The sequence below is a fragment of the Oncorhynchus tshawytscha genome, linkage group LG09 (genome assembly GCF_018296145.1).
Source record: "Oncorhynchus tshawytscha isolate Ot180627B linkage group LG09, Otsh_v2.0, whole genome shotgun sequence".
In the NCBI taxonomy this organism is placed as follows: domain Eukaryota; kingdom Metazoa; phylum Chordata; class Actinopteri; order Salmoniformes; family Salmonidae; genus Oncorhynchus; species Oncorhynchus tshawytscha.
In genome coordinates, this window is record NC_056437.1 from 38,563,882 (window position 1) to 38,588,282 (window position 24,401).

The 24,401-nt window shown below is 41.9% G+C and overlaps 1 protein-coding gene across 1 annotated transcript; it reads right to left on the bottom strand.

The window, feature by feature from the left end:
* Positions 1–23,841, bottom strand: LOC112257931 (3-methyl-2-oxobutanoate dehydrogenase [lipoamide] kinase, mitochondrial). Its single transcript, XM_024431879.2, has 11 exons — positions 23,433–23,841; positions 18,391–18,459; positions 17,892–18,002; positions 16,982–17,029; positions 12,764–12,883; positions 12,430–12,528; positions 10,303–10,376; positions 7,919–8,047; positions 7,158–7,247; positions 2,110–2,265; positions 1–1,556 (listed from the first exon to the last, which is right to left on the bottom strand). Exons 1-11 carry the CDS (start codon positions 23,673–23,675, stop codon positions 1,412–1,414), a joined length of 1,284 nt encoding a protein of 427 aa, XP_024287647.1. The 5' UTR covers positions 23,676–23,841; the 3' UTR covers positions 1–1,411.
* Positions 23,842–24,401: the final 560 nt, after the last annotated feature.

The following is a 24,401-nucleotide window of genomic DNA, read 5'->3' on the forward strand; positions in this document are numbered from 1 at the left end:
AATCTTTGGAATATTTTATTTCAGCTCATGAAATCAACACTTCACATGTTGCATTCATATTTTTGTTCTGTATACAAGTCATAACTCAAACTATTATGCTGTTTTTTGTGTCAGGCTTCATCACTTTTGCCAGCAGGGGGAAGATTTAGACAGGGCGCATACTTCATGAGGTCACTGCAGTCTATCCGACAGGAATTCTCATGCTAGAAAGATACTAATTCTTCTCTACCTAGCCCCATCCCAAAATGTTTAAATCACAGGGAACATTATTAATAACCAGAGGTATACTCATCGAGGTGAAACGTTGCAAATGCTCCTCACTGATTTGAATACACTGAAGGATTTACATGCAAATTCCCAGCACTCTTATGCCAGCAAGCCAGACCCACATACCTACAGTTCTATATTCTGATAATTCATCATGCACCTTGAACATCCACCATCCTGAAAATACAGTTTCAAAAGTATGAAAACTTCACCTTCCTCGGAATGTGATCAGTAAAAAATGCCTTCGACGCCAAGCCTACTTCAAAACAAAAGGAAATTAGCAACCTCAAATAGACATTTTGAAAACTTGAATAAACAATACTTCTTCCAGTGTATTGAAAGCAAAAAACAAATTATAGTTCAGATATTATAATGACAACAAGTGATGGGCATTTCCAACCCCCCCTCCCCAAATGTATTATGCAAATGTTTTATTAGATTTACTAATGTGGTATGTGTGAAATTGCATTACAAAGATGAAATTGAACAAGTTACATTAGCATGTTTTTGTAAGGACCAGCATCGCACACAGTAAGGCAACTGAACATCTCTGCTCGTGGCCTTGCTTAAGAGCTTGACAAAATGGAGCTGAACCAAGAGTTCACGCAACAGTTCCTTCTGCTCGTTTTCTTCAAATTTAATCACAAGCATTGTTTTGGCAGTGTGTTTTGACTGGTGTTTTGGCAATATCCTCCGTGGTGTCCTCCACAGGCAATTCAAAAGAAGTCATTTAAGGGCAGCGTCATCCAAGCTCAGGTAGTAGCCACAGGAGTGTGTAAAGAGACCTCTCCCTTCTGTTCTTTAGTCTTTTTATATTTGCAGAAGCTATGCAACACAAGTAACGTAAAGGCAGACCAAATTAACTTTAAGGCAGATTTGTTTCCTTTCTACCAAACTAACATCAACACTAAACAAGCTCTGCTTATGACCTGTACACTCAAGAGTTCAAAAACCCTCAACGCTGAAGAGCATTGACAGAGGGAAACGTAAAACAAAAAAGGAGGTGAAAGCACCAACTGGGCAGCCATTTAAAGTTGAGGCAAAAATAGGAAACAACTGGTCAACTATATCAGCCTAGCCCTGGCTTACACTGAAATGGTTGAGGCCCTTGGTGGAACTATATCTGTGCTCCCTGCAAGTGGTCTCAGACACGGAAGCTTTCTCCCTTGCCGTCGATGTGACGCAGGCGCAGGTAGACGTCGGTGCCGATGCCCTGCATGGACTGGATGGACAGGGAACCGCCCAGGTACTCAGCGTATGCCCGGGAGGTGGGCAGCCCAAAGCCAAACCTGACGGGCACAGTTTCTCATTCGTTAATAATATGGTTTGTAAACTGGCACTCATTAACAAATTTATAGATTTTGCATTGCAACATGTGAGGACCACCTTCCAGAGAAAGCAAATGTGTATAAATAATTTGGGGCTGCTAAATGCAGACGTAAACATTATGCTCACAGTCATAAGATTTTTTGCACAAATTAAGTATTTCGTAGGTTTCATATACATGACTACTTAATGGAAAAGAACAGTTAAGACAACCTTTTTTTACTTCCATATCCATCCCCCTTCAAGTCTCAATAATTCATAGGATAAAGTAAACCCATGTGACTCAGTGAAATGGAAGCGTATGATATTTTTCTACTTTAAGTGGCATCACCATGGAACACTGGCAGTCAATTCAACCCAGCATTATGAGATTAAGAATCGATGTAGTAGAAAGGGGATCGACAGACAGGACACAATGAACAGGATTATCACACGTATCAATTACCTTGTTCACATTCACTATGAACTGGTGCAAATGTTTTCCAACTGAAATTGTATAAGGCCCGTCTAACTCACCCGTGCATTGGGCCTGACTGAGGCCCACTGTTGGTCAAGGTGTTGAAAAGGTTGTTCATGCGAGGGTCTTGGTAGCTCTCTTCAGCTGTGCTGTAATGGTAGTCCGTCACCTTGTCCAGGATGCTGTGGGGGATGCCGCCACCACGGTCTGAGATCCTGACGAACATGGAAGATACCCCAGGGTTACACAAGAGAAATTAAAAAAGGTATAGTATTCATGTTAACAAATTCTTATTTACCATGACAGCCTACCAAAAGGTCTCCTGCCAGGACGGGGGCTGGTATTAAAAATAAAATACCTGCCACAGTACAATACTGAACATTTGTTTGAATTAAGACAACTGAAACCAAAGAAAGAGAAGGCAGATTCTTACAGTATATTCTGTGGGATTACATTTCTGGCGATTCCAATTATTTTCATCCCTGTGCTTGGCAAACTCAAGTCACTTAAACCTAACGCTAGCCCACATCGACTACTTTGTCAAATGCCGGTGCCATCCTTTGGTTTCTTATTCCTCTATATGGCCACCAGTGGCGGTCAATGACGTTTAAGACTTTATGAGCATGGCCTTATTTTCTATTACAGCACACTGGATGAGTGTCATTCATATTCCATTCAGCCAGTTCAATGTACCCGTGATAAGTTTTGGCTACTACATGATACTCTAAATTTTCCCTATACCCATCACGAGGTTGCTACAACCAAGCCTATGAATAAAAGTTTACAATGTAGGTGCAGGATAAAAAAAATTGTAATCAAGTTGACAGTGACACATTCAATATCACCTTGTACACTCTTGCCTGCAAACAAGTTAGACAAATTCAGTTTATCATAGTTGTTTCAGTTTCATAGCTTCCGTTTAAGGGTGCTTTCGTAAAATCACTCTGGCTATCTGCTCCGATTCCAGAGCACTCTGATCCGAGTGTGCCAGAGCCCAGAATAACTGATCTCGAAGCGCAACAACCACTGAATAAGACCGGTGTCAGCAAAAGTTGGCAAAAAAAAAAAAAGTTATTAAAATTGTTGCCAGCAGCACAGTCACCAGACTACATGAAACCACTTCAACCAGCTCTGCTAGTGAGTAAAATGGTCAATGAGGTGTTCTCTCATTTGTGTCTGGAAGTAGCTAGCAAGATAGTCAACTTTAGCCACTTTGCTTGGGTGCTTGACTGCCGTTTTGAGGTCAGAACGTTTCGATCAAACCTACTCCTCGGTCAGATCAACTAGTGTGCGCTGAACGCGCCGAGAGCGAAAAGCTCTGAATTATGAACGGACAACCTGGCAAAGCTCTGAATTCAGGAACACCCAGAGCGAATTTATGAACACAACCTAAGAGTTATTTTTTAAATATATCTCTCTCAACAGAAATGGGCAGAATGAATACACCCCTGGTCACAAGCAACCGGTTCACTTTCAAAGCAGCCAAATACAAGCAGCACATTGCATGCATGTATGGTTGAAGTCGGTAGTTTAAATCCACTTAGGTTGGAGTCATTAAAACTCGTTTTTTAACCACTCCACAATTTTCCTGTTAACTATAGTTTTGGAAAGTCAGTTAGGACATCTACTTTGTGTATGAAACAAGTCATTTTACAAACAATTGTTTAAAGACAGATTATTTCACTCACAATTCTAGTGGGTCAGTTTACATACTAAGTTGACTGTGCCTTTAAACAGCTTAGAAAACGTTATGGCTTTAGAAGCTTGGAGGTGTACCTGTGGATGTATTTTCAAGGCCTACCTTGAGCTCAGTGTCTCTACTTGACATCATGCGAAAATCAAGTGAAATCAGCCAAGACCTCAGAAAAAAAAAATTGTAGACCTCCAAAAGTCTGGTTCATCCTTGGGAGCAATTTCCAAATGCCTGAAGGTACCACGTTCATCTGGACAAACAATAGTATGCAAGTATAAACACCATGGGACCACGCAGCTGTCATACCGCTCAGGAAGGAGACCTGTTCTGTCTCCTAGAAATCAATGTACTTTGCTGCGAAAAGTGCAAATCAATCTCAGAACAGCAGCAAAGGATCTTGTGAAGATGCTGGAGGGAACAGGTACAAAAGTATCTATATCCACAGTAAAACAAGTCCGATATCGACAACCTGAAAGGCCGCTGAGCAAGGTAGAAGCCACTCCAAAATCGCCATAAAAGATAGACTACAGTTTGCAACTGCAAATGGGGACAAAGATCGTACTTTTGGAGAACTGTTCTCTGGTCTGAGGAAACAAAAATAGAACTGTTTGGCCATAATGACCATTGTTATGTTTGGAGGAAAAAGGGAGGGGCTTGTAAAAAAAAAGAGCCGAAGAACACCATCCCAACCGTGAAGGACGGCGGTGGCAGCATGTTGTGGGGGTGCTTTGCTGCAGGAGGGACTGGTGCACTTCACAAAATAGATGGCATCATGAGGAAAGAAAATGATGTGCATATATTGAAGTAACATCAAGACAGTCACGAAGTTAAAGCTTGGTCGCAAATGGGTCTTCCAAATGAACAATGACCCCAAGCATACTTCCAAAGTTGTGGCAAAATGGCTTAAGGACAACAAAGTCAAGGTATTGCAGTGGGAATCACAAACCCCTGACCTCAATCCTATAGAAAATTTGTGGGCAGAACTGATAAAGCGTGTTCGAGCAAGGAGGCCTACAAACCCGACAGTTACACCAGCTCTGTCAGGAGGAATGGGCCAAAATTCACCCAACTTATTGTGTGAAGCTTGTGGAAGGCTACCCAAAACACTTGACCCAAGTTAAACAATGTAAAGGCAATGCTACCAAATACTCATTGAGTGCATGTAAACTTCTGACCCACTGGGAATGCGATTAAAAGAAAAAGCTGAAATAAATCATTCCCGTCACTATTATTCTGACATTTTACATTATTAAAATAAAGTGGTGATCCTAACTGACCTAAGACCTGGCATTTTTACTAGGATTAAATGTCAGGAATGATGAAAAACTGAGTTTAAAGATTTTTGGCTAAGGTGCATGTAAACTTCAGACTTCATCAGTTTTTTCATATGTGTGTGTGTGGACACCCCTTCAAATTAGTGGATTTGGCCATTTCAGCCACAACCGCTGCTGACAGGTGTATCAAATTGAGGACACAGCCATGCAATCGCCATAAACATTGGCAGAAGAATAGCCTGACTGCAGAGCTCATTGACTTTCAACGTGGCACCGTCGTAGGATGCCACCTTTACAACAAGTCAGTTTGTCAAATTGCTGCCCTGCCCCGGTCAACTTTAAGTGCTGTTATTGTTAAGTGGCAACGTCTAGGTGCAACAACGGCTCAGCCGCAAAGTGGAAACATGTTTTCTAGAGGGATGAATCACACTTCACCATCTGGCAGTTTCATGGACAAATCTGGATTTGGCGGATGCCAGGAGAACGCTACCTGCCCCAATGCATAGTGCCAACTGTAAAGTTTGGTGGAGGATAAATAATGGTCTGGGGCTAAAGGACTGACATTGAGAAACAAAATTCTCTGGTCTGATGAAACCAAGATTGAACCCTTTGGCCTGAATGCCAAGTGTCATGTCTGGAGGAAAGCTGGCACCATCCCTACAGTGATGCATGGTGGTGGCAGCATCATGCTGTGGGGGTGTTTTTCAGTGGCAGGGACTGGAAGACTAGTCAGGATCGAGGGAAAGATGAACGGAGCAAAGTACAGAGCGATCCTCGATGAAAACCTGCTCCAGAGCGCACTGAAACTCAACTGAGGCGAAGGTTCACCGTCCAATAGGACAATGGCCCTAAGCACACAGCCAAGACAATGCAGGAGTGGTTTTGGACAAGTCTCTGAATGGAGTGGAGTGGTCCAGCCAGAGCCCGGACCCAATCGAACATCTCTGGAGAGATTGGAAAATAGCTGTGCAGCGGACGCTCCCCATCCAACCTGACAGAGCTTTAGAGGATCTGCAGAGAGGAATGGAAGAATCTACCCAAATACAGGTTTACCAAACTTGTGGCGTCATATCCAAGAAGACCTGAGGCTGTAGTCACTGCCAAAGGTGCTTCAACAAAGTACTGAGTAAATGGTCTGAATACTTATGTAAATGTGATGTTTCAATTTCTTATTTTGTATACATTGGAAAACATTTCTAAAAAAACTGTTTTTGCTTTGTCATTATGGGGTATTGTGTGTCAGCTGTAATGTAAACAAATGTGGAAGAAGTCAAGGGGTCTGAATACTTTACAAATGCACTATGTAAATGCATTTGGGAATGACTGGAGTACAAAAGCACTTAATACACTGACCTGTTCTGCAATCTGTGCTGGTAAAACAATTTAGTATCAGTAGATTTGTTCAGTGTCAACATTGATTTACTATTCTTAAATACTGCATGTGAGCAAGTCTGCTGACGGTGCGTTCCTTGTGGTCCTGAACTGCTGTTTCCATGGCGACCACACTGGGCATGATAAGCCTGCAGCTGAAAGGAAACTCACCCTGAGGCGTCAGGTTTCCCATTCAAACAGCTAAACCCAGAGTCTGGGACTCCTAACATGTTGAACGTGTTGCGTTCGCTGCAAAATAAATGTACACGTGCATGTTATTCAATCATTGCACCCACACGTGTGTTCCAACAAGCGTCTGCGTTGCCAAGCGCTAAAATAGGAGTCAGTTCTATTTGTGATGCTGAACACGGTGCAAGTCCTGCCTCTCCCATCTCCTCATTGGTTTATAGAAGCAGATACCCACGTGCCATCTCCTCCTTGGTATTACCCACATGGTGATTGAAATATGAACTGAGGTCGGTCGGTCGGTCAGTCGTGGTAATACACCTATGAAAGTTAGATGCCAATCGCCATATAAAGTCCAAAGAAGAAAAAGCCTGGGAGGAGAGAACTACAAACGCGTCGATTGACCGTTTTAGGTGTGGATTAGTTGTCAGAGTAGGGGACCTTGTGCATTTCAAGTAAAATAACATTGCGTTTATATCCCAGAACAAATTAGCTAGCAACTGCGTAATTCTTTAACCTTGTTAAAGGAGTCTTGAGTAGATCGAGGTAAAGATAATCAAGGTGCCGAAGGTAACCCACTCACCTGATAACAAAGTCCACGTCGTTGTTAGCAATGGTGACTATGACATCAGGCAAGTTGTAAGGTGTGTCAAGATGGCTTTCCATGGTGGCCCTGTGGGAACAGGTTGAGAAGAGGTCAAGAGCAGGCTGTGAGGACATTATCCTGTGGAGTCCTTCAACGTAACCCGACGCAGAATTGTTTAGAGCAGGGGTGTCAAACTCATTCCACGTAGGACCGAGTGTCTGCAGGTTTGTCCTTTCAATTAAGACCTAGACAACCAGGTGAGGGGAGTTCCTTACTAATGAGTGACCTTATTTCATCAATCAAGTACAAGGGTGGAGGAAAAACACACTCAGCCTTCCATGGAATGAGTTTGACTCACTGGTAGATGACACACCCTAAATACACTGCCTTGTAGGAAGGAGGAACATCAGTCAGTGAATGGTCTGTCTGCTAATTGTGACATCTGAGACGGAGCTCCAACAGAACAGATACATTGGACTGAAAGGCTGATTATCTTATTGAACACACACACCTTAGCAATCCTCTCATAAGTGCCAGGGCAACATTTCCCCACCAAGAGCAGTAGCACACAGCTAAATACTTTGAAGAAAAGAAGTTGTCTAGCTAGAGATTTAGTTATGTATACTCTTACAATGGCTACCGTGGAGTCTGATTTCCTGTTAGATAAGTAGTCAAAGGGAAAAGGTATGTTGTTTCAGGGGTATGTGAGTTGTCAGAAAGTTAAGGAAAGTTAAAGTATTAGTGAAGTGTTCTGGTACCTCATGGCGTTCTTCAGCAGCTCAGGCAGGATGTAGTCTAGGGGCAGGGGGATGAAGGGGAAGCGGGCCGCCACATGGCCGTTGATACGCACCCGCGGGGAGTTACCGTACTGGTGCTCACACAGACGCCTGCAGAAGACATGAGGGAGGATGCACACACACACACTTACAATTGTGTACTGATACAGTGCAGTACTGTACTGATACAGTACATTTATTCAGACCACTTCACTTTTTCCACATTACAGCTTTATTCTAAAATGGATTAAATAAAACATCTCAATCAGCTGGAAAGAGGTTAAGTGAGGGCTGAGAGAGCGAGAAAGCTGCACATCCCTAGAGGGGCTGAACTGGGACAACAAATGCAGAGGCTTGTGCTTGTCTGTGTGAGTGGATATACTATAACTTGTTTAGGTTGCATTGTGCCACACAAAACTGTGGTTATGACTATTAACTTAATACCTTGATACAGAGCCAGTGGAGTAAGCCAGGTAGCCTATTGGAGGTGACTTATGGTAGAGAAATTAACATTAAATTCTCTGGCAATAGCTCTGGTGGACATTCCTGCAGTCAGCATGTCAATTGCACGCTCCATCAAAACTTGAGACATTGTGGCGTTGTGACAAAACTGCACATTTTAGTGACCTTGTTGTCCCCAGAACAAGGTGCACCTGTGTAATGATCATGCTGTTCAATCAGCTTCTTGATATGCCACACCTTGTCAGGATTATCTTGGCACAGGAAAAATGCTTACTAACGGGTGTAAACAAAATTGTGCACAAAGTTTGAGAGAAGCTTTTTGTGCATATGGAACATTTCCGGGCTCTTATTTCAGCTCATGAAACATGGGATCAACACTTGACATGTTGCTTTTATATTTTTGTTCAGTATAGATGCATGCGCAGTGAAGCTCACGAGTTGGATATTCATTTACATAGCCAGGTAACAAGTTGCTTGTTTTGTCCTGTTTCTACCACTGCAATTCATTTGGAAACTGTCCCAGCTTCGTAACTAATCAGCTAACTCTGTAGTTAGTGTGTCAGGCAAGAGTTGAGATTTTTTTTTAAACAAAAATTTTAGGAAGAGAAAGGGAAAGATAGCGAGAAAGGAATTGGAGGCGTAACTATCACACAATTTATTAGGAATATAGTACATGTATGGTTGAGAAAAAGAGAGGAAGGATGAGAGACATTATGTTCCTGACTACAATAGTATCCTATTTGTTGTTACTCAGTCAGTGAAAAAGAAGTGATGTGTCAGGGCCCAGCAGCAAAAGGCAGAGAGGAATAGGAGTTAAAGGATTGGAGGGCTAGAGATGAAGCGAGGAGAGAAGAAAATAGCGGAAGGAGTGGACGAAGCAGAGGGAGAGCATACCCGAGAGGGGAGCCTACGTTTCAATGGCGTGTGCCTGCCCTAAGTCCCACCATTCACCCTTGTAGCACACAGCTTGGGCCTAGAGTGACAGTGGCTTTGGAGTTGTTTTTAAGAGGTCAGGACCTTCGGTTACAGAGCTTGCAATGGATTACAACAAGAAAATGGGTGGGATTGAACATTAGAGCTATTACAATGTTGGATGCACAGGCAGAAAATGGTGGAAGTATGTGTTTTGGGGGATGTTCAACATTGCCATCCTAAATGTGTACATTGCAGTGTCCCCCACACAAAGGACCCCTCCTAGAAACCGCAGGCGCTGGTCCATGAAGGCATTCAGAACGCAGTTTGCAAACAGTCACTTCGTGATATGGCTACAGTGGCTGGAAGAGGGGATCCAAGAGTGTGGCACCTGGGTGTGCGGACCGAGTTGTAACTCATTTGAAAGCAGGTTAAGTTTGAAGGGCACAAGAGAGGGTGTGTGGGAGATGTGTAGAAACCTCCTTCGGGTGCACTACGTGTTGTGCCACTTGCAGGATGGGGCCTTGCTTCCAGAAGTTCCATGACATGTTGTAGGCTAAATGCAAACACTAAAGTGAGTGTGAAACATGAATTTGTACTACAAGTCTGGTCTCTGAACAGATGTTTTTTTTTTTAATATTCTATCCAAATAGTTGTTTCATTCACAGAATTGTCGTCAAAGTAGGCTACTATTTCTACATTGTGTGTCAGGCCTGGTCTGTACTAAATCTCATTGAGGTTACCTACATTTTGAAATAGTCTGAATAGTTGTTTGAATTTTTACATTGTTATCCATTAACAAATTGGATAAGGTAGAACAAAGGCCCATATACAGTTCACAATGGCAGGCCCTGTGACAAGTCTGTACATGAGCTATATCATCTTATCACAGAAAAGTAGGGGCAAATAGAAGGCAGAGCATGACCTGTGGTCTAATACAGAAGTAGTGAGATTCTAAACCAACAATATAAGGTAACGGAGCCACCACTTACCTTGCAAAATCAACCCATTTCTCAATGATCTTTTTGGGGGAGAGTCGCCTGCAGATGATGCCCACAAAATCAGGCTGCATAGAGGGATGAAAGGTATAAGAGGAGAAGCAAAAGCTTTATTATTGACATGCGAACATAGGATAGTTTGCCCAATTTCTTAAGAGTCAATGTAATCTTAGTCAGAATTTACTACATGTGCTAAATGGGGCAAGAAATCTCAAAATGTTTCAGAAAGAAACCAGCAGTCAAAGGATTTGATAAAATAGTGAGTTAGGTCTCAGTGTTGTTGGGCAACAAGACCATAACGCTCGGCGAGGTATCAGGTACTAGTGGCTAACTAACAGTCTCTAGACCTGGCAAACATGCTTCATCATCCTGACCACCGAAACGTTACATAGATCCTATAACTGAGTCAGATTAAATTATTCTGAGGCCCACTCACACTGGAATTTAGGTTTACGAGTGTTTTAAAGATGAATCTTTCCTGCAACGGCAGATGATGTAACATGCATTTCCCAAAACGACCATTCTCTCTGCATGGTGTTAAGTGAGCCGTTGGCGCATGTGTCGATACTGACAGAATCAAAGGGTGTGCTGCTCTTGGATCAGCTTTCTCCATTCAAATCGTACCTTAACATTATTTCGGGTGATCATTTTATAAACTAGGCAAGTTGGTTAAGTACAAATTCCTATTCACAATGGACGGCCTACCCCGGACGACACTGGGCCAATTGTGCGCCGCCCTATGGTACTCCCAATCACGGCCAATTGTGATACAGCCTGGAATCAAACCTGGGTCTGTAGTGACACCTAGGCACTGAGATGCAGTGCCTTAGACCGCTGCACCATTGGACATAACTAAAAACACCAGAATATAAAAATCGGCAAATGCATTTAGGAAATCTGTTCCAAAGTATTCCCACACAATTTGAAATTATGTTTTAGTCAAATGTTATATCCGTTTGGGCTTCTTGCGGTCAATTTGCAGTCCAAATTATTTTTAGCCCCCTCGACCACACCATTTAAAAAAAATCTGCCTGTGGCTGAATCTAGTTGATCCCTGTCCTAGAGCTGTATTACCACCTACAGCTGCAAATATTGAGGCAGCTTATTCTATTCTTATTCTAATTCTTACCCAATAATAACAATAATGCACTAAATCCCAGACTTGGCACATCATTGCGCCCGTTAGATTACACATCATGTAATATATTGACACAAATTACAGACGGTAGCCTACAAGTAGCAAAATTGAACTAGATTGAACATGAAATGCATTTCAATATGATTAACATAAGCCAATAGCGTAGTTATACTTTATTGCAGTCATCTCTGTATTCATTTAAAGCATATTTTTATACATGGCTTGTTTGTATCAATTGCAAAGAGATTGGCAACTTTATTCGTAGTCAACTTTGTTCTGAAGTTATCGGCGGTCAAAGACGAGGGGGGGGGGGCATCTAATGAAGCACTTAGCTGTTCTACAAGTGGCCTGAGGCAGGCGTTGATTACAAGCATTCTCAAGTGAACTTTAATAACGATGGTTTTGGGAAGCAGCTCAGATTTAATAATCCTCCTACGAAGGTTCTAACAATGAACTTAGCCTTCAGATGATTTTGGGGAACCGGGCCCTGTTCTTTGGTTGCATAAAGCACATCAGGGGTTAATGTAAGGATACAAAACTGGCTCTAGTAAAATTCATGGGGCCAGCAGACTGCACCAAGAATAATGGCTTTGTCCATCTGATGTGTTTTTTTTCTTTTAGCTCACATGAGTGGTGCATAATCTAGAATCTGTCAATCGGGAGTGACACTATTTCACTGCACTGGTGGGCTAGTGTTTACATTTTAGTGTATGCTAGAGTATCTATAGATATATTTGGAGATACTACTGCACAAATAAATTAATCAGATGTTTATTGTAAATCTTATAATCCAAACTATAAGTGTTTGCAAGGCTGAAATGTTGGGTTCATGTTCTGGTGGGCCCATTTAGTGTGAAAATAAATTAGTTATCAAAGTATGCTTTGCCTCTTCAACTTATAATACTGCCCTGTAATAACCCCATGCGTGTTCCTTTTCTCAGTCTGTTAGCAATTGATGACTAGAAGGTTGATAGGAGACATACATTTTCTTCATGCAGGGCAAGGTGGTGTGTGGCTAACATCCGGATGCCCAGACGGGAGGTGAGGGTGGTGTCCAGAAAGTTACGGACCAGGGTCTCATCCTGGAACATCAAAACAAAACACTCATGGCCAGGAATACATTACACCATTCTGTAAATCCTACGGTAACATTACAAAACAAAGAGTTCCAACAACCAACTTATAACCAATTTAAATAAAGATCTACAACCTCAAGTTGTATTCCATACGACTGGCAGCAACAAAATGATAAAACAGCTGTCAAAGTGGAAAGTCAATGACTTGAATCAGCTGAAATTATATGCTTATGGCCATTACCTGGATGTGCCGCCGACACTCCCTGAAGCCTTCAGCCAGCAGAGTGACCACATCCTTGTGGTCATCCAGGAGCTGCTGCACCAGCTTACTGTATCGAGCGTCCATCTCCTGGTCCTTGATCTGACAAACAGATGCAGAGTGAAATCCATTTGAATTGGACCATTATTCAAATTCAGAGCTGGGACGAATTCCATTCTTATTCCGGTCAGGTGAATTGGTCAATTTCTCAACTAGAATAAAATATACTTGCAGAAGTGGCTTGAAATCAACGGTTTATACACACACACCCCTCAGAAAGTATTCACCCCTCTTACACACATCAAATAATGAGTGATTTTTTTAATGTATTGAAAACAGAACAATATAATTTACCTAACTATTCACAACCCTGAGTCAATACATGTTATCACAGCGATGACAGCTGTGAGTCTTTCTTGGTAAGTCAAAGCTTTCCACACCTAGATTGTGCAACATTCGCCCATTATGCTTTAGAAAAATTCTCAGGCTCTGACTAGTTGGTTGTTGATCATTGCTAGACATTTAAGTCTTACCATAGATTTAAGCCGATTTAAGTCAAAACTGTAACTAGGCCACTCAAACATTCAATGTCATCTTCGTAAGCCACTCCAGTATATACACACATTTGGCCTTGTCTTTTAGGTTATGGTCCTGCTGAAAGGTGAATTTGTCTCCCAGTGTTTATCCTCTTGGTCTTTTAAAATATCCCCAAAAATCAAACCTTTAATTTAAGTAAAGTGAATGGAAAAAAAGTTAAACAAATTATTCCTCAAACATGGGTGTCACAATTATTGGCACGCCAAGAAATTCTTACTGAAGTATATTCCCAGTTTAAGTTCAGCTGAGTGATTAGGAACACGTAAGTGGTAAGCCATGACTTACCATATGAGGTAATGGGCCAAGTTCTCATAGTCATCCATTACTAATTGGAAAGACACGATAATACAGTAATGTGCGACAAAAGGTTGTAGAGCTGCACAAATCAGGAAATGGCTATTAGAAAATAGCTCAGTTGAAATGCCCATTTCCCCTATCAGGGCAATAATTAAGAAGTTTAAAGCAACTGGAGAGGTTAACAAATCGGCCTGAAGAGGACGTGTGTCTATATTGACCCCACGTACAGTGAGGATGGTTCAAGTGGCTCAAAAATCTCCAAGGATCACAGCTGGAGAATTGTAGACATTAGTTGGGTTTAGGTGTCAAAGTCTCAAACTACAATTAACCGCCACCTGCATAACCACAAGTCATTTTGGAGGGTTGCCATAAAAATAAAAAACTTTGCTGTCAACAAACAAACTCAAGCGCCTACAGTTTGCCAAACGTTACTGGCACTTTCAATGGGACCAGGTACTATGGTAAGATGAGACCAAAATAGAGCTTTTTGGAAACAAACACCAGAGTTGGTTTGGGGTAGACAGAAAGAACCATGCAGAAAACTACCTCATCCCCACTATGAAGTTTCGTGGTGGATCTTTGTTGTGGGGCTGTTTGTCTTCCAAAGGCCGTGGACATCTTGTTAGGATACATGGTATCATGGACTCCAAGTACCAGCAGATATTAAATCAACCTGACTAACTCTGCTAGAAAGCTTAAACTGGGCCATGGGTTGGATCTTACAGCAGGACAATGATCCAAAGCACACCTTAAAAGCAACAAAAATGGTTCACTGACAACAGAATCAAGGTTTTGCCATGGCCATCCCAGTCCACTGACCTAAACTCCATAGAAACCTGTGTGATGAGGTGAAGAGGAGAGCCCACAAGCATGGACCTCGGAATCTGAAGGATTGGGAGAGATTCTGTACGGAGGAATGGTCTCAGATCCCTTGCAATGTGTTCTCCAACCTCATTATGCATTATAGGAGAAGACTCAGAGCTGTTATTTTGGCAAAGGGAGGTTGCACAAGGTAATGAATGAAGGGGTGGCAATAATTGTGGCACACATGTGTGAAATGTTTTATGGTAAGACTTTTTTCAGAACCCATTTTGCTCATATTTACCAAGGGTGCCAATATTAGTGGAGGGCACTGTAGAGTGGTACTCACTGATGTGTTGTATTCAGGATAAGTTCACGTCGTTGCCACATTTTTTGCAGTTTTACTTTAGTGCCTTATTGCAAACAGGATGAACTTTTAGGAAACATTAATTCTGTATAGGCTTCCTTCTTCACTTTCATTTAGGTTAGTATTGTGGAGTAATTACAATGCTGTGGATCCATCCTCAGTTTTAGCCCATCACAGCCATTTAACTGTTTCAAGGTGAAATTACTGCGTGATTTCTTTCCTCTCTGGCAACGGAGTTAGGAAGGACACCTGTATCTTTATGGAGACTGGGTGTATCGATACACCAGCCAAAGTGTAATTAACGTATTGTTCCACATTTTACTACGTTACAGCCTTATTCTAAAATTGATTAAAATGGTTTTGTTTCTCAATCTACACACAATACCCCATAATGAAAAGCAAAAACAGTTTCAGAAATTTTTGCAAATGTATTACAAATAAACAGAAATATCACATTTACATAAGTACTCAGACCCTTTACGCAATCCTTTGTTGAAGCACCTTTGGCAGTGATTATGGCAGAGTCTTCTTGGGTATGACGCTACAAGCTTGGCACACCAGTATTTGGAGAGTTTGTCCCATTCTTCTCTGCAGATTCTGTCAAGCTCTGTCAGATTGGTTGGGAAGCATTGCAGCAGCTATTTTCAGGTCTCAGGGCTGTTCGATTGGGTTCAAGACTGGGCTCTGGCTGGGCAACTCAACGACATTGAGACTTGTCCCGAAGCCACTCCTGTGTAGTCTTGGCTGTGTGCTTAGGGTCGCTGTCCTGTTGGAAGGTGAACAGTCACCCCAGTCTGAGGTCCTGAGTGCTCTGGAGCAGGTTTTCATCAGGGATCTCTGTACTTTGCTCCGTTCATTTTTGCCTCGAGCCTGACTAGTCTCCCAGTCCCTGCTGCTGAAAAACATCCCCACAGCATGCTGCCACCACGCTTCGCCGTAGGGATGGTGCCATGTTTCCTCCAGACGTGATGCTTAGCATTCAGGGCAAAGAGTTCAATCTTGGTTACACCAGACCAGAAAATCTTGTTTCTCAAGCTATGAGAGTTTTTATGTGCCTTTTGGCAAATCCAAGCACGCTGTCATGTGCCTTTTACCGAGAAGTGGCTTCCGTCTGGCCACTACCATAAAGGCCTAATTGGTGGAGTCCTGCAGAGATGGTAGTCCTTCTGGAAGGTTCTCCCATCTCCACACAGGAACTCTGAAGCTCTTTCAGAGTGACCATCAGGTTCTTGGTCACCTCCCTTACCAAGGCACTGCTCAGTTTGGCCGGGAGGCTAGCTCTAGGAAGAGTCTTGTAGGTTCCAAACTTCTTCCATTTAAGAATAGAGACACCTGTTCTTGGGGATCTTAAATGCTGCTGAAGTGTTCTGGTACCCTTCTCCAGATCTGTGCCTCGACACACGGACAATTCCTTCGACCTCATGGCTTGGTTTTTGCTCTGACATGCACTGTCAACGGTGGGACCTTATATAGACAGGTGTGTGCCTTCCCAAATCATGTCCATTCAATTGAATTTACCACAGACTCCCATCAAGTTGTAGAAACATCAAGGATGATCAATGGAAACAGGATGCACCTGAGCTCAATTTCAAGTCTCATAACAAAGGGTCTGAATATTTTTTTCACTTTGTAATTGTGGTAGTGTGTAGATTGCTGATAAAAAATAAATATAAATATATATATATAGTCAACTTTAGAATAAGACTAAATGTAACAAAAGTTGGAAAAAGTCAAGGTGTCTGAATACTTCCCGAAGGCACTGTATGCATGCATGCAATAGCTATCCTCTGTATACCGTTTATAAAACTGGTTGTATCTCAGCTGGATTTGTTACAATTCTTGCAAAAATATCCTTTCAAAATACTATACTTTTCATCCAAACAATGATACTTACAGGAGGTGAAATCTTTGTCTTTCCTAATGTTCTTGAACTTGGGATTTCATTTGAAGTCGTCATACACACACATATATATCTATATCCCTATAGCAGAGAACCCGGTGCCCACTCCACAAACAAATACATTAGTCAGTCTGGAGGTGTCAGGCCAGTCTGACAGCCTCTCCAGCTCCAGAGATAAATATGGAAGACCTGAGGGTCAACCCAACCTACTCCTCAGTGTGGCCGCTTGACTACTCACCACTGGGAAATCACTCAACACATGGTAGGCTCGAATGTAGAGCTCATGCTGCAGGAGGGAAAGAGAGAGTGGGTGTTGATTAGAATTCCCTCTGAGCACACTTAGTTAAGAGGAACCTCCTCTGCCTCCATAAGTGGGCCACAACACATCCCATGGGCGTACATGTGTCCTGGCCTACATTCCAAAAACAGAGGATGTTTATGAGATTATAGCCTAGGTCTTCCAATATGACTCAAATCCTGAATAGTTGTTTGAGTGAATGCGTAATATTTCCCCCATCTTAAAAAAAAAAAAAACAATGTACAGTAATTTGTGCATCACTGGTTATGCGTTTTTTGGTAGGAGAATATTCAGAGAAAGCACGAGGCCTACAGGCCTTGTAATACTGATCATGCATTGCAGGCACCAATTGTTTTTGTGTGTGAAAATGAAGTGCCTCTGCTGTGTGAGAAATCTAGTTAAAAGTTCATACAGTGTCAAGACAAGATAAAGTAAATAGGCCATGGGAAGGGAGGACAGAAGAGAAGCCAAAGGGAGGAGTAGAGAAGGTTTCATAGTACTGCACATGGCAGCTAAAGAACAAAGGAAAACCTCCAATGTCACGTATCTTTTCAACTCTAGCTCTACGGGAGAAGAACTTTCCACACTGGCAAAAATTGGGTATGCTGATAGACATTACTTTATCGAATTGATTATAGTTCTTAGGCATAGAGTGATGTGGCTTTGTTTGTTACAGTGTAAAGAAACCCTTCTCACGAATTTAGGAAGCTATGTGATGCCTGTTGAGCACATGCCCTCCTCTCTCAGACGAGCACAATGATTGGAATGAGAGGCTTGTCCCGCAAGTTGCAAAGGGGCCGTTACACCACCAGAAAGGTAAACCAGACATGTTGACAAAGAAGGGACTCACCACTTGCAGGATGGTGGGGTTGCAGCCAATGATGAAGGGAAGGCTGCGGAAGCCCTTGATACGGTGGGCAATGCGCACAGGCAACTCCTTGTGCAGGTACTTGGCACTACTCTACAAACAAACAGGGTGGAAGGGTGAGACACATGCACACCGCAGACAATACAGAGCAAGGCAAAGTGATCAATGACTAGGCACAACAAAACAGTTATGACCCAGGTTATTTAGAGTCGTATACTGTAGTATAGTAAAATTATATTTCCAGTGAGAGTGCTACACGTAAACTCAAGATGACATTCCTAAATCAGCATATGGGAGTAAAATAAAGTGAAATATTGGTCCAATATTTGTTTAAGGAACACTCAAATATAGATAAGATGCATCACTTATCAAGTCAACTTCAAGGCAGTCATCAATCCCGCAGACAAAGCATATCTAAGGCCTATTATGATAAGTAACCAACAATATTGTCCAAAGACTGGACAGAGGAGTGGTCAGTTACCAGGATGTGGTTTCCATCCGGAGACTTCCCAGCATAGAGCAGGGTGGTTGGTGTCAGTCGGACCAAGGCCTGGGGAGAGCGAGAGAGAGGAGAAAAACAGTTGTAGGTCTGGTTTAGTGGATTTCCTCCATATTAGATACAATGGACATAAGCAAACAGCAATGTAGTGTGAATTCATGATACGGATTACGGACACAAGAACTCAATAAATACCTGCAGTCAACTTGTGCACTAGGTAAAAGGGATAGTTGAACTTTGGCAATGAGGCCCTTTATCTACTTCCCCAGAGTCAGATGAACTCGTGGATACCATTTAAGGAAGTTAGGGGTAGTTTCGTGAGCCAATGCTAACTAGCGTTATGACTGAAAATCTATGGGTATCTACTAGCATGCAAACAGATACCCATAGACTGTCATTGCAATAGCAATTGCGCTAGTTAGCAACTTCCTTCAAACTGCACGCAGAAACTGAAAGTGGTATGCACAAGTTCATCGGACTCTGGGGAAGTAGATGAAGGGCCATTGCCAAAATCTCCAAGTATCCATTTAATAGATAAAGCTGATCAAGGTATTCATCTCGCCTGTTGCATTATTTTTTCATTATGAAACCTTTCCCCAAAGCAGCGGATTGAGCCAGTCACATGTTTTTGTTTTTAATTATAAAATACCCACAGAGTAAACAGAAGCTTCCACAACCTGACAATCCACTGTTGTGCAGTGCAAGAGGTGATCAAGTTAAAATTTAAATTCTCTGTTTGCTTAACTTTAATCAATCCCCTCCTGGAACAAAATCCCAGCTGTCTAGTATGTTTTGTGTGCAGCAAACCTTTTGAGATAACTTTTGTACAACTTTATGAGCTAGGGTGTGACACGTCTGTCCTTGCAATTTGTTTATATTCACATCCACTTGTTAGCATTTAGTGCCTTCTGAAAGTATTCACACCCCTAGACTATTTCCACATTTTGTTGCATTAGAGCCTGAATATAAAATGGATTCAATTGAGAGTGTGTCAGTGACCTACACAAAATACCCCACAATGTCAAAGTGGGATTATGTTTTTAGACATTTTTACAAATTAAAAAGAAAAGCTGAAATGCCTTAATCAACCCCTTTGTTATGGCAAGCCTAAATAAGTTCAGGAGTGAAAATGTGACTAACAAAAAGGTGCTCTGTGTGCAATAGTGTTTAACATGATTCTTGAATGAGTACCTCATCTCTGTACCCCAACATACATAAGGTTGAGCAGTGAATTTTAAACAGATTCAACCACAAAGACCAGGGAGGTTTTCCAATGCCTCACAAAGGGCACCTATTGGTAGACATTGAATATCCCTTTGAGCATGGTGAAGTTATAAATTACACTTTGGATGGTGTATCGATACACCCAGTCACTATAAAGATACAGGCGTCCTTCCTAACTCAGTTGCCAGACAGTAAGGAAACCACTCAGGGATTTCATCATAAGGCCAATGGTGACTTTGTAACTGTTTTAGAGTTTAAATGGCTGTGAGAAAACAGAGGATGGAACAACACTGTAGTTACGCCACAATACTAACCTAACTGACAGAGTGAAAAGGAAGCCTGTACAGAATACAAATATTCCAAAACATGCAATAAGGCATGAAAGTAAAACTTCAAAAAATGCCACCGCCCCCCATTGTGTCATTACACACAAAAATCAGTAGCGGCTTTTTTTTGGTCCTCCAATAATTGGTATCGGCGTTGAAAAATCAGTCGCCCTCTAATCACTAGATTTGATTTACTACAAGATTAAGGGTATACTGTGCAACTTTCATAAGGTCTGGATGCCTTATGCAATACTGTATGACAAAAGGAGTCTATTGAAAACAGGGATTCCCATTTAGGCAATCCCTAGCCCAGTCCTAGCCCTGGGGGTCTGCAGTACTGTTGGTTGTCACTCTGGTCTTGGCCTAGCACAACCGAAACTAATAATCAATGTTTTCATTAAGTTCCTAAAGCTAACTGGGGGTGTTTTGGGGGCGAGGCAGGGCAGTGGTTCCCTAGGGCAGGACGGGGCAATTCAGCTATATTGTGTGCAAATAAAAAAATGCTCTACAGTACTATTAGGCCTATGATATGAATGAGTGCCCGCCGTAATTGTGACAGTGAAGCATTTGTCCTTATTTTGGCTCTATACTCTAAAAGTTTGGATTTGAAATCAAACAATGACTATGAAGTTAAAGTGCAGACTAACCTCAAATTAAAAGCTGTAATTTTCATCCATATCGGGTGAACTGTTAAAAAATTACATAACTTCTGTACATTGCCATGAATGAATAGTGAATAATGATGAGTGAGAATGTTAGAAGCACAAATAGCATACCCCCAAGACATGCTAACCTCTCACCATTACAATAACAAAAAAAGGTTAACATTTTTGGTATGATATGTGTGTGTCTAACTCTCCCTCATCCTTATTCACCAGCCAAAGAGGCATACAGCACAACCTTTGATTCTATTTTTATTAATTAAAAAAAAAAAAACAGACCATAAAACCGCAAGAAAGACTGAATTACAGTTCATAAGGAAAGTCCATTTTAAAATACACTTAAAAATAAAAACTGCAACATTTAAAGTGTTGGTCGCATGTTTCATGAGCTGATATAAAAGATCCCAGAAAATGTTCCACACACACAAAAAGCTTATTTATGACTCAAATTGTGCAGAATTTGTTTTTACATCCCTATTAGTGACCATTTCTCCTTTTCACCAAAATGTGCTGTTTTATCACACAATGCCACAGATGTCTCAAGTTGAGGGAGCGTGCAATTGGCATGCTGACTGCAGGAATGCCCACCAGAGCTGTTGCCAGTGAAATTAATGTTCATTCCTCAACCATAAGCCACCAACATCATTTAGAGAATTTGGCAGTATGTCCGACTGGCCTCACAACAGCAGACTACGTCTGGGCAAACGGTTTGCTGATGTCAACGTTGTGAACAGAGTGCCCCATGGTGGCTGTGGGGTTATGATATGGGCAGGCATAAGCAATGAACAACCAACACAACAACTTTTCTTTATAAAAAGGTATCGGTAAACAACCAATGCATATCTGTATTCCCAGTCATGTCAAATCCATAGATCAGGGCCTAATTAATTTATTTCAATTGACTGATGTCCTTATGTGAACTAACTAAAATCTTTGAAATTGCTGCATGTTGAGTTTATTTTTGTTCAGTGTATATGAAAAATCACTCTGGTGCTCAATAAAAAATGTTAGGCACCAAACAAAATGTAAGTTGGAAGCAATGTGTATGCGTTTGTGGGAGAGAGAGTGGTGTGTGTTTATGAGAGCGAGCGAGACCGAGAGAGTGTGGGAGGGAGTCCATGTGAGTCTGTTTACTGAAGAGTAAAGAAGATTTCATGCCGTGTTCTCACCTTACTGCCACAATTACATGCAGATCATTAGACATGTAAAATCAGCAAAAAAGGAAACGTCCCTTTTCAGGGCCTTGTCTTTCAAAGATAATTGTAAAAATTCAATCAACTTCACAGATCTTCATTGTAAATGGTTTAAACACTGTTTCCCATGCTTGTTCAATGAACCATAAACAACTAATGAACAAGCACATGTGGAGCGATCGTTAAGACACTAACAGCTTACAGGCGGTAGGAAATTAAGGGCTTGTAGGCCTGTCGTAAGACAGATCCTCAACCAGACATCAGCTGCAACCAGACAGGACTGGCAAAAAGTGCTCTTCACTAAAAAGTAACAGTTTTGTCTCACCAGGGGTGATGGTTAGATTTGTGTTTATCGTCGAAGGAATGAGCGTTACACCGAGGCCTATACTCTGGAGCGGGATCGATTTGGAGGTGGAGGGTGCGTCATGGTCTGGGCGGTGTGTCACAGCATCATCGGACTGAGCTTGTTGCAGGCAATCTCAATGCTGTGCTCCAACCACTAGGCTATGCTGCCGCCCCATTAAAAACTCTAATTGTTTTAAAAGTCACCATTGTCCTTATGGTGAAATCCCTGGGTGGTTTCCTTCCTCTCCGGCAACTAGGTAAAGGAGAAAGCCTGTATCTTTGTAGTAAGTGGGTGTACGGATACACCATCCAAAGTGTTATTAATAACTTCCCCAGGCTCAAAAGGGATATACAAAGTCTGCAATTTTATTTGACCCATCTACCAATAGGTTCCCTTTCTTTCCAAGGCCTTGGACAATCTCCCTCGTCTTGGTGGTTGAATCTGTTTGGAATTCACAACTGGGCAGGGGGACCTGACAGTTAATTGTATGTGTGGGGTACAGAGGGGAGTTAGCCATTCAAAATTCATGCTAAACACACAGGCTGAGTCCATGCAACTTGTGAAGCAAATGTTTACTCCTGAATTTATGCTTACCATAACAAAGGGGTTGAATACTTATTGACTCAACAGTTCAGATTTTCATTTTGAATTTGTACAAATGTATAAAAACAAATTCCACTTTGACATAATGGGGTTTTGTGTGTTCACCAGTGATCATTTTAAATCGTTTAAATTTTAGGCTGTAACAATTGAGAAAGTCAAGGGGTGAGAATACTTTCTAAAGTCACTGTATGTAGCTCAAATCGTTCGCGAGCTATGGAAGTTTGAAGGTCCAAATATCTGTCGAATCTCGAACCAATTTTACCAGGGTTTGACAAATGTTTACCAGGTCATTTTAAGGACCTCGGATTGTCCGGTGTGTGTCGATTACATACCCGTGTCGTTCACGTCACTCCCAATAATCTGAAACTAGCTAAATATATATATTTTACTAATTTATCGAGCACGCAAACCTGGTACTTTGTTCATCATTTTTCACATGGTCATAACCTTTCACATGGTGGTTACAGTTGCTTACTTCTTGGGGCCCAAGGCAACGCACCAATGTGTACAAACATTTTTACCGAAGATATCAGCTACATTAGCTAGTTAACCATCCGTTCTAACCCGCTAACGTTAGATAGCTCACTACAGTAATACTTAGCTAGCTGCTAAGGACAGTGCTGAGGCTTACTGGTCAAAAGGGCAAGTCAGAGGAACAGAATTTCCTTACCTTTTCTGCCGAGGCATCGATTGCAGACTGGTTGTAAAACGACGTGACGGTTTTTGACCTCTCTCGTGCCAGTTCTGTATGTCCCTGTATTGAAGATGTAGAACGAAATAATTTGCTGTCTGTTGAGATGGGGGTGATTGTTCTCGTGATGGGGGCAAGCAAAAGCTTGCTCAACCTCGGGCTCGTGATAGTAGAACCACAGCCCAGCATCTCGAAAGCAGTACCTGTCACTCTACGACGCATTTTGGATATATATTTACACGAACAGGAAAATCCTGTTCTGAGGTTGTTCAAATTATTTGATGGGCGACCCTTGTGATCGCGCAAAAAGGCACGTATCTGTTACAGCCAAACTCATGAAGAGTACGGAAAGGTCACTTTATAAAAGATTGACCAGTCTGCAACAGTGTTTTTCAGAAGACGCGTCGGTTTAACCAATCGCAGAGAGGAGAGGCGGGGAATGGTGTATTGCCACGCCCACATCCTATTGTCTGTACGGGTTGTGTGCGTGCACAAAATAATGGTAGTACCAAGAAGAGTGGGAGGTTCTCAATTGCATTTCCTTGATACTCGCATCCTCTCGTATAGCCTCCCCAAATCCATTGAATGTGAAAATCAGAGCGGAGTGACCTCTGACCTTCTCACCAAGTGGGTTTTGAGGAGGCGTCACATGCAATGAATTATTGTGCAACACATTTAGCAAGGCACCAGTTGAGCAAAAGAAAGAGAAAAATACTTTTATTTTTATTTTCCATCTAATTAGTTTGCAAATAAAACAGTCTCTTAAAATAAAAACCGTATATCATGATGAGGTAAGTTGAATGAGGTTTATTTTTAAGTGTAGGGTTTTGTCATTATCTATCTCTATCATATTTCCCCACAAGGTGCCACATGTTGATCTGTCGTTTAAGAAATTGCTCATGCTCCTGTGAACTGGTTTACATTTCCCCTAGAATAGGGGGAATTAGA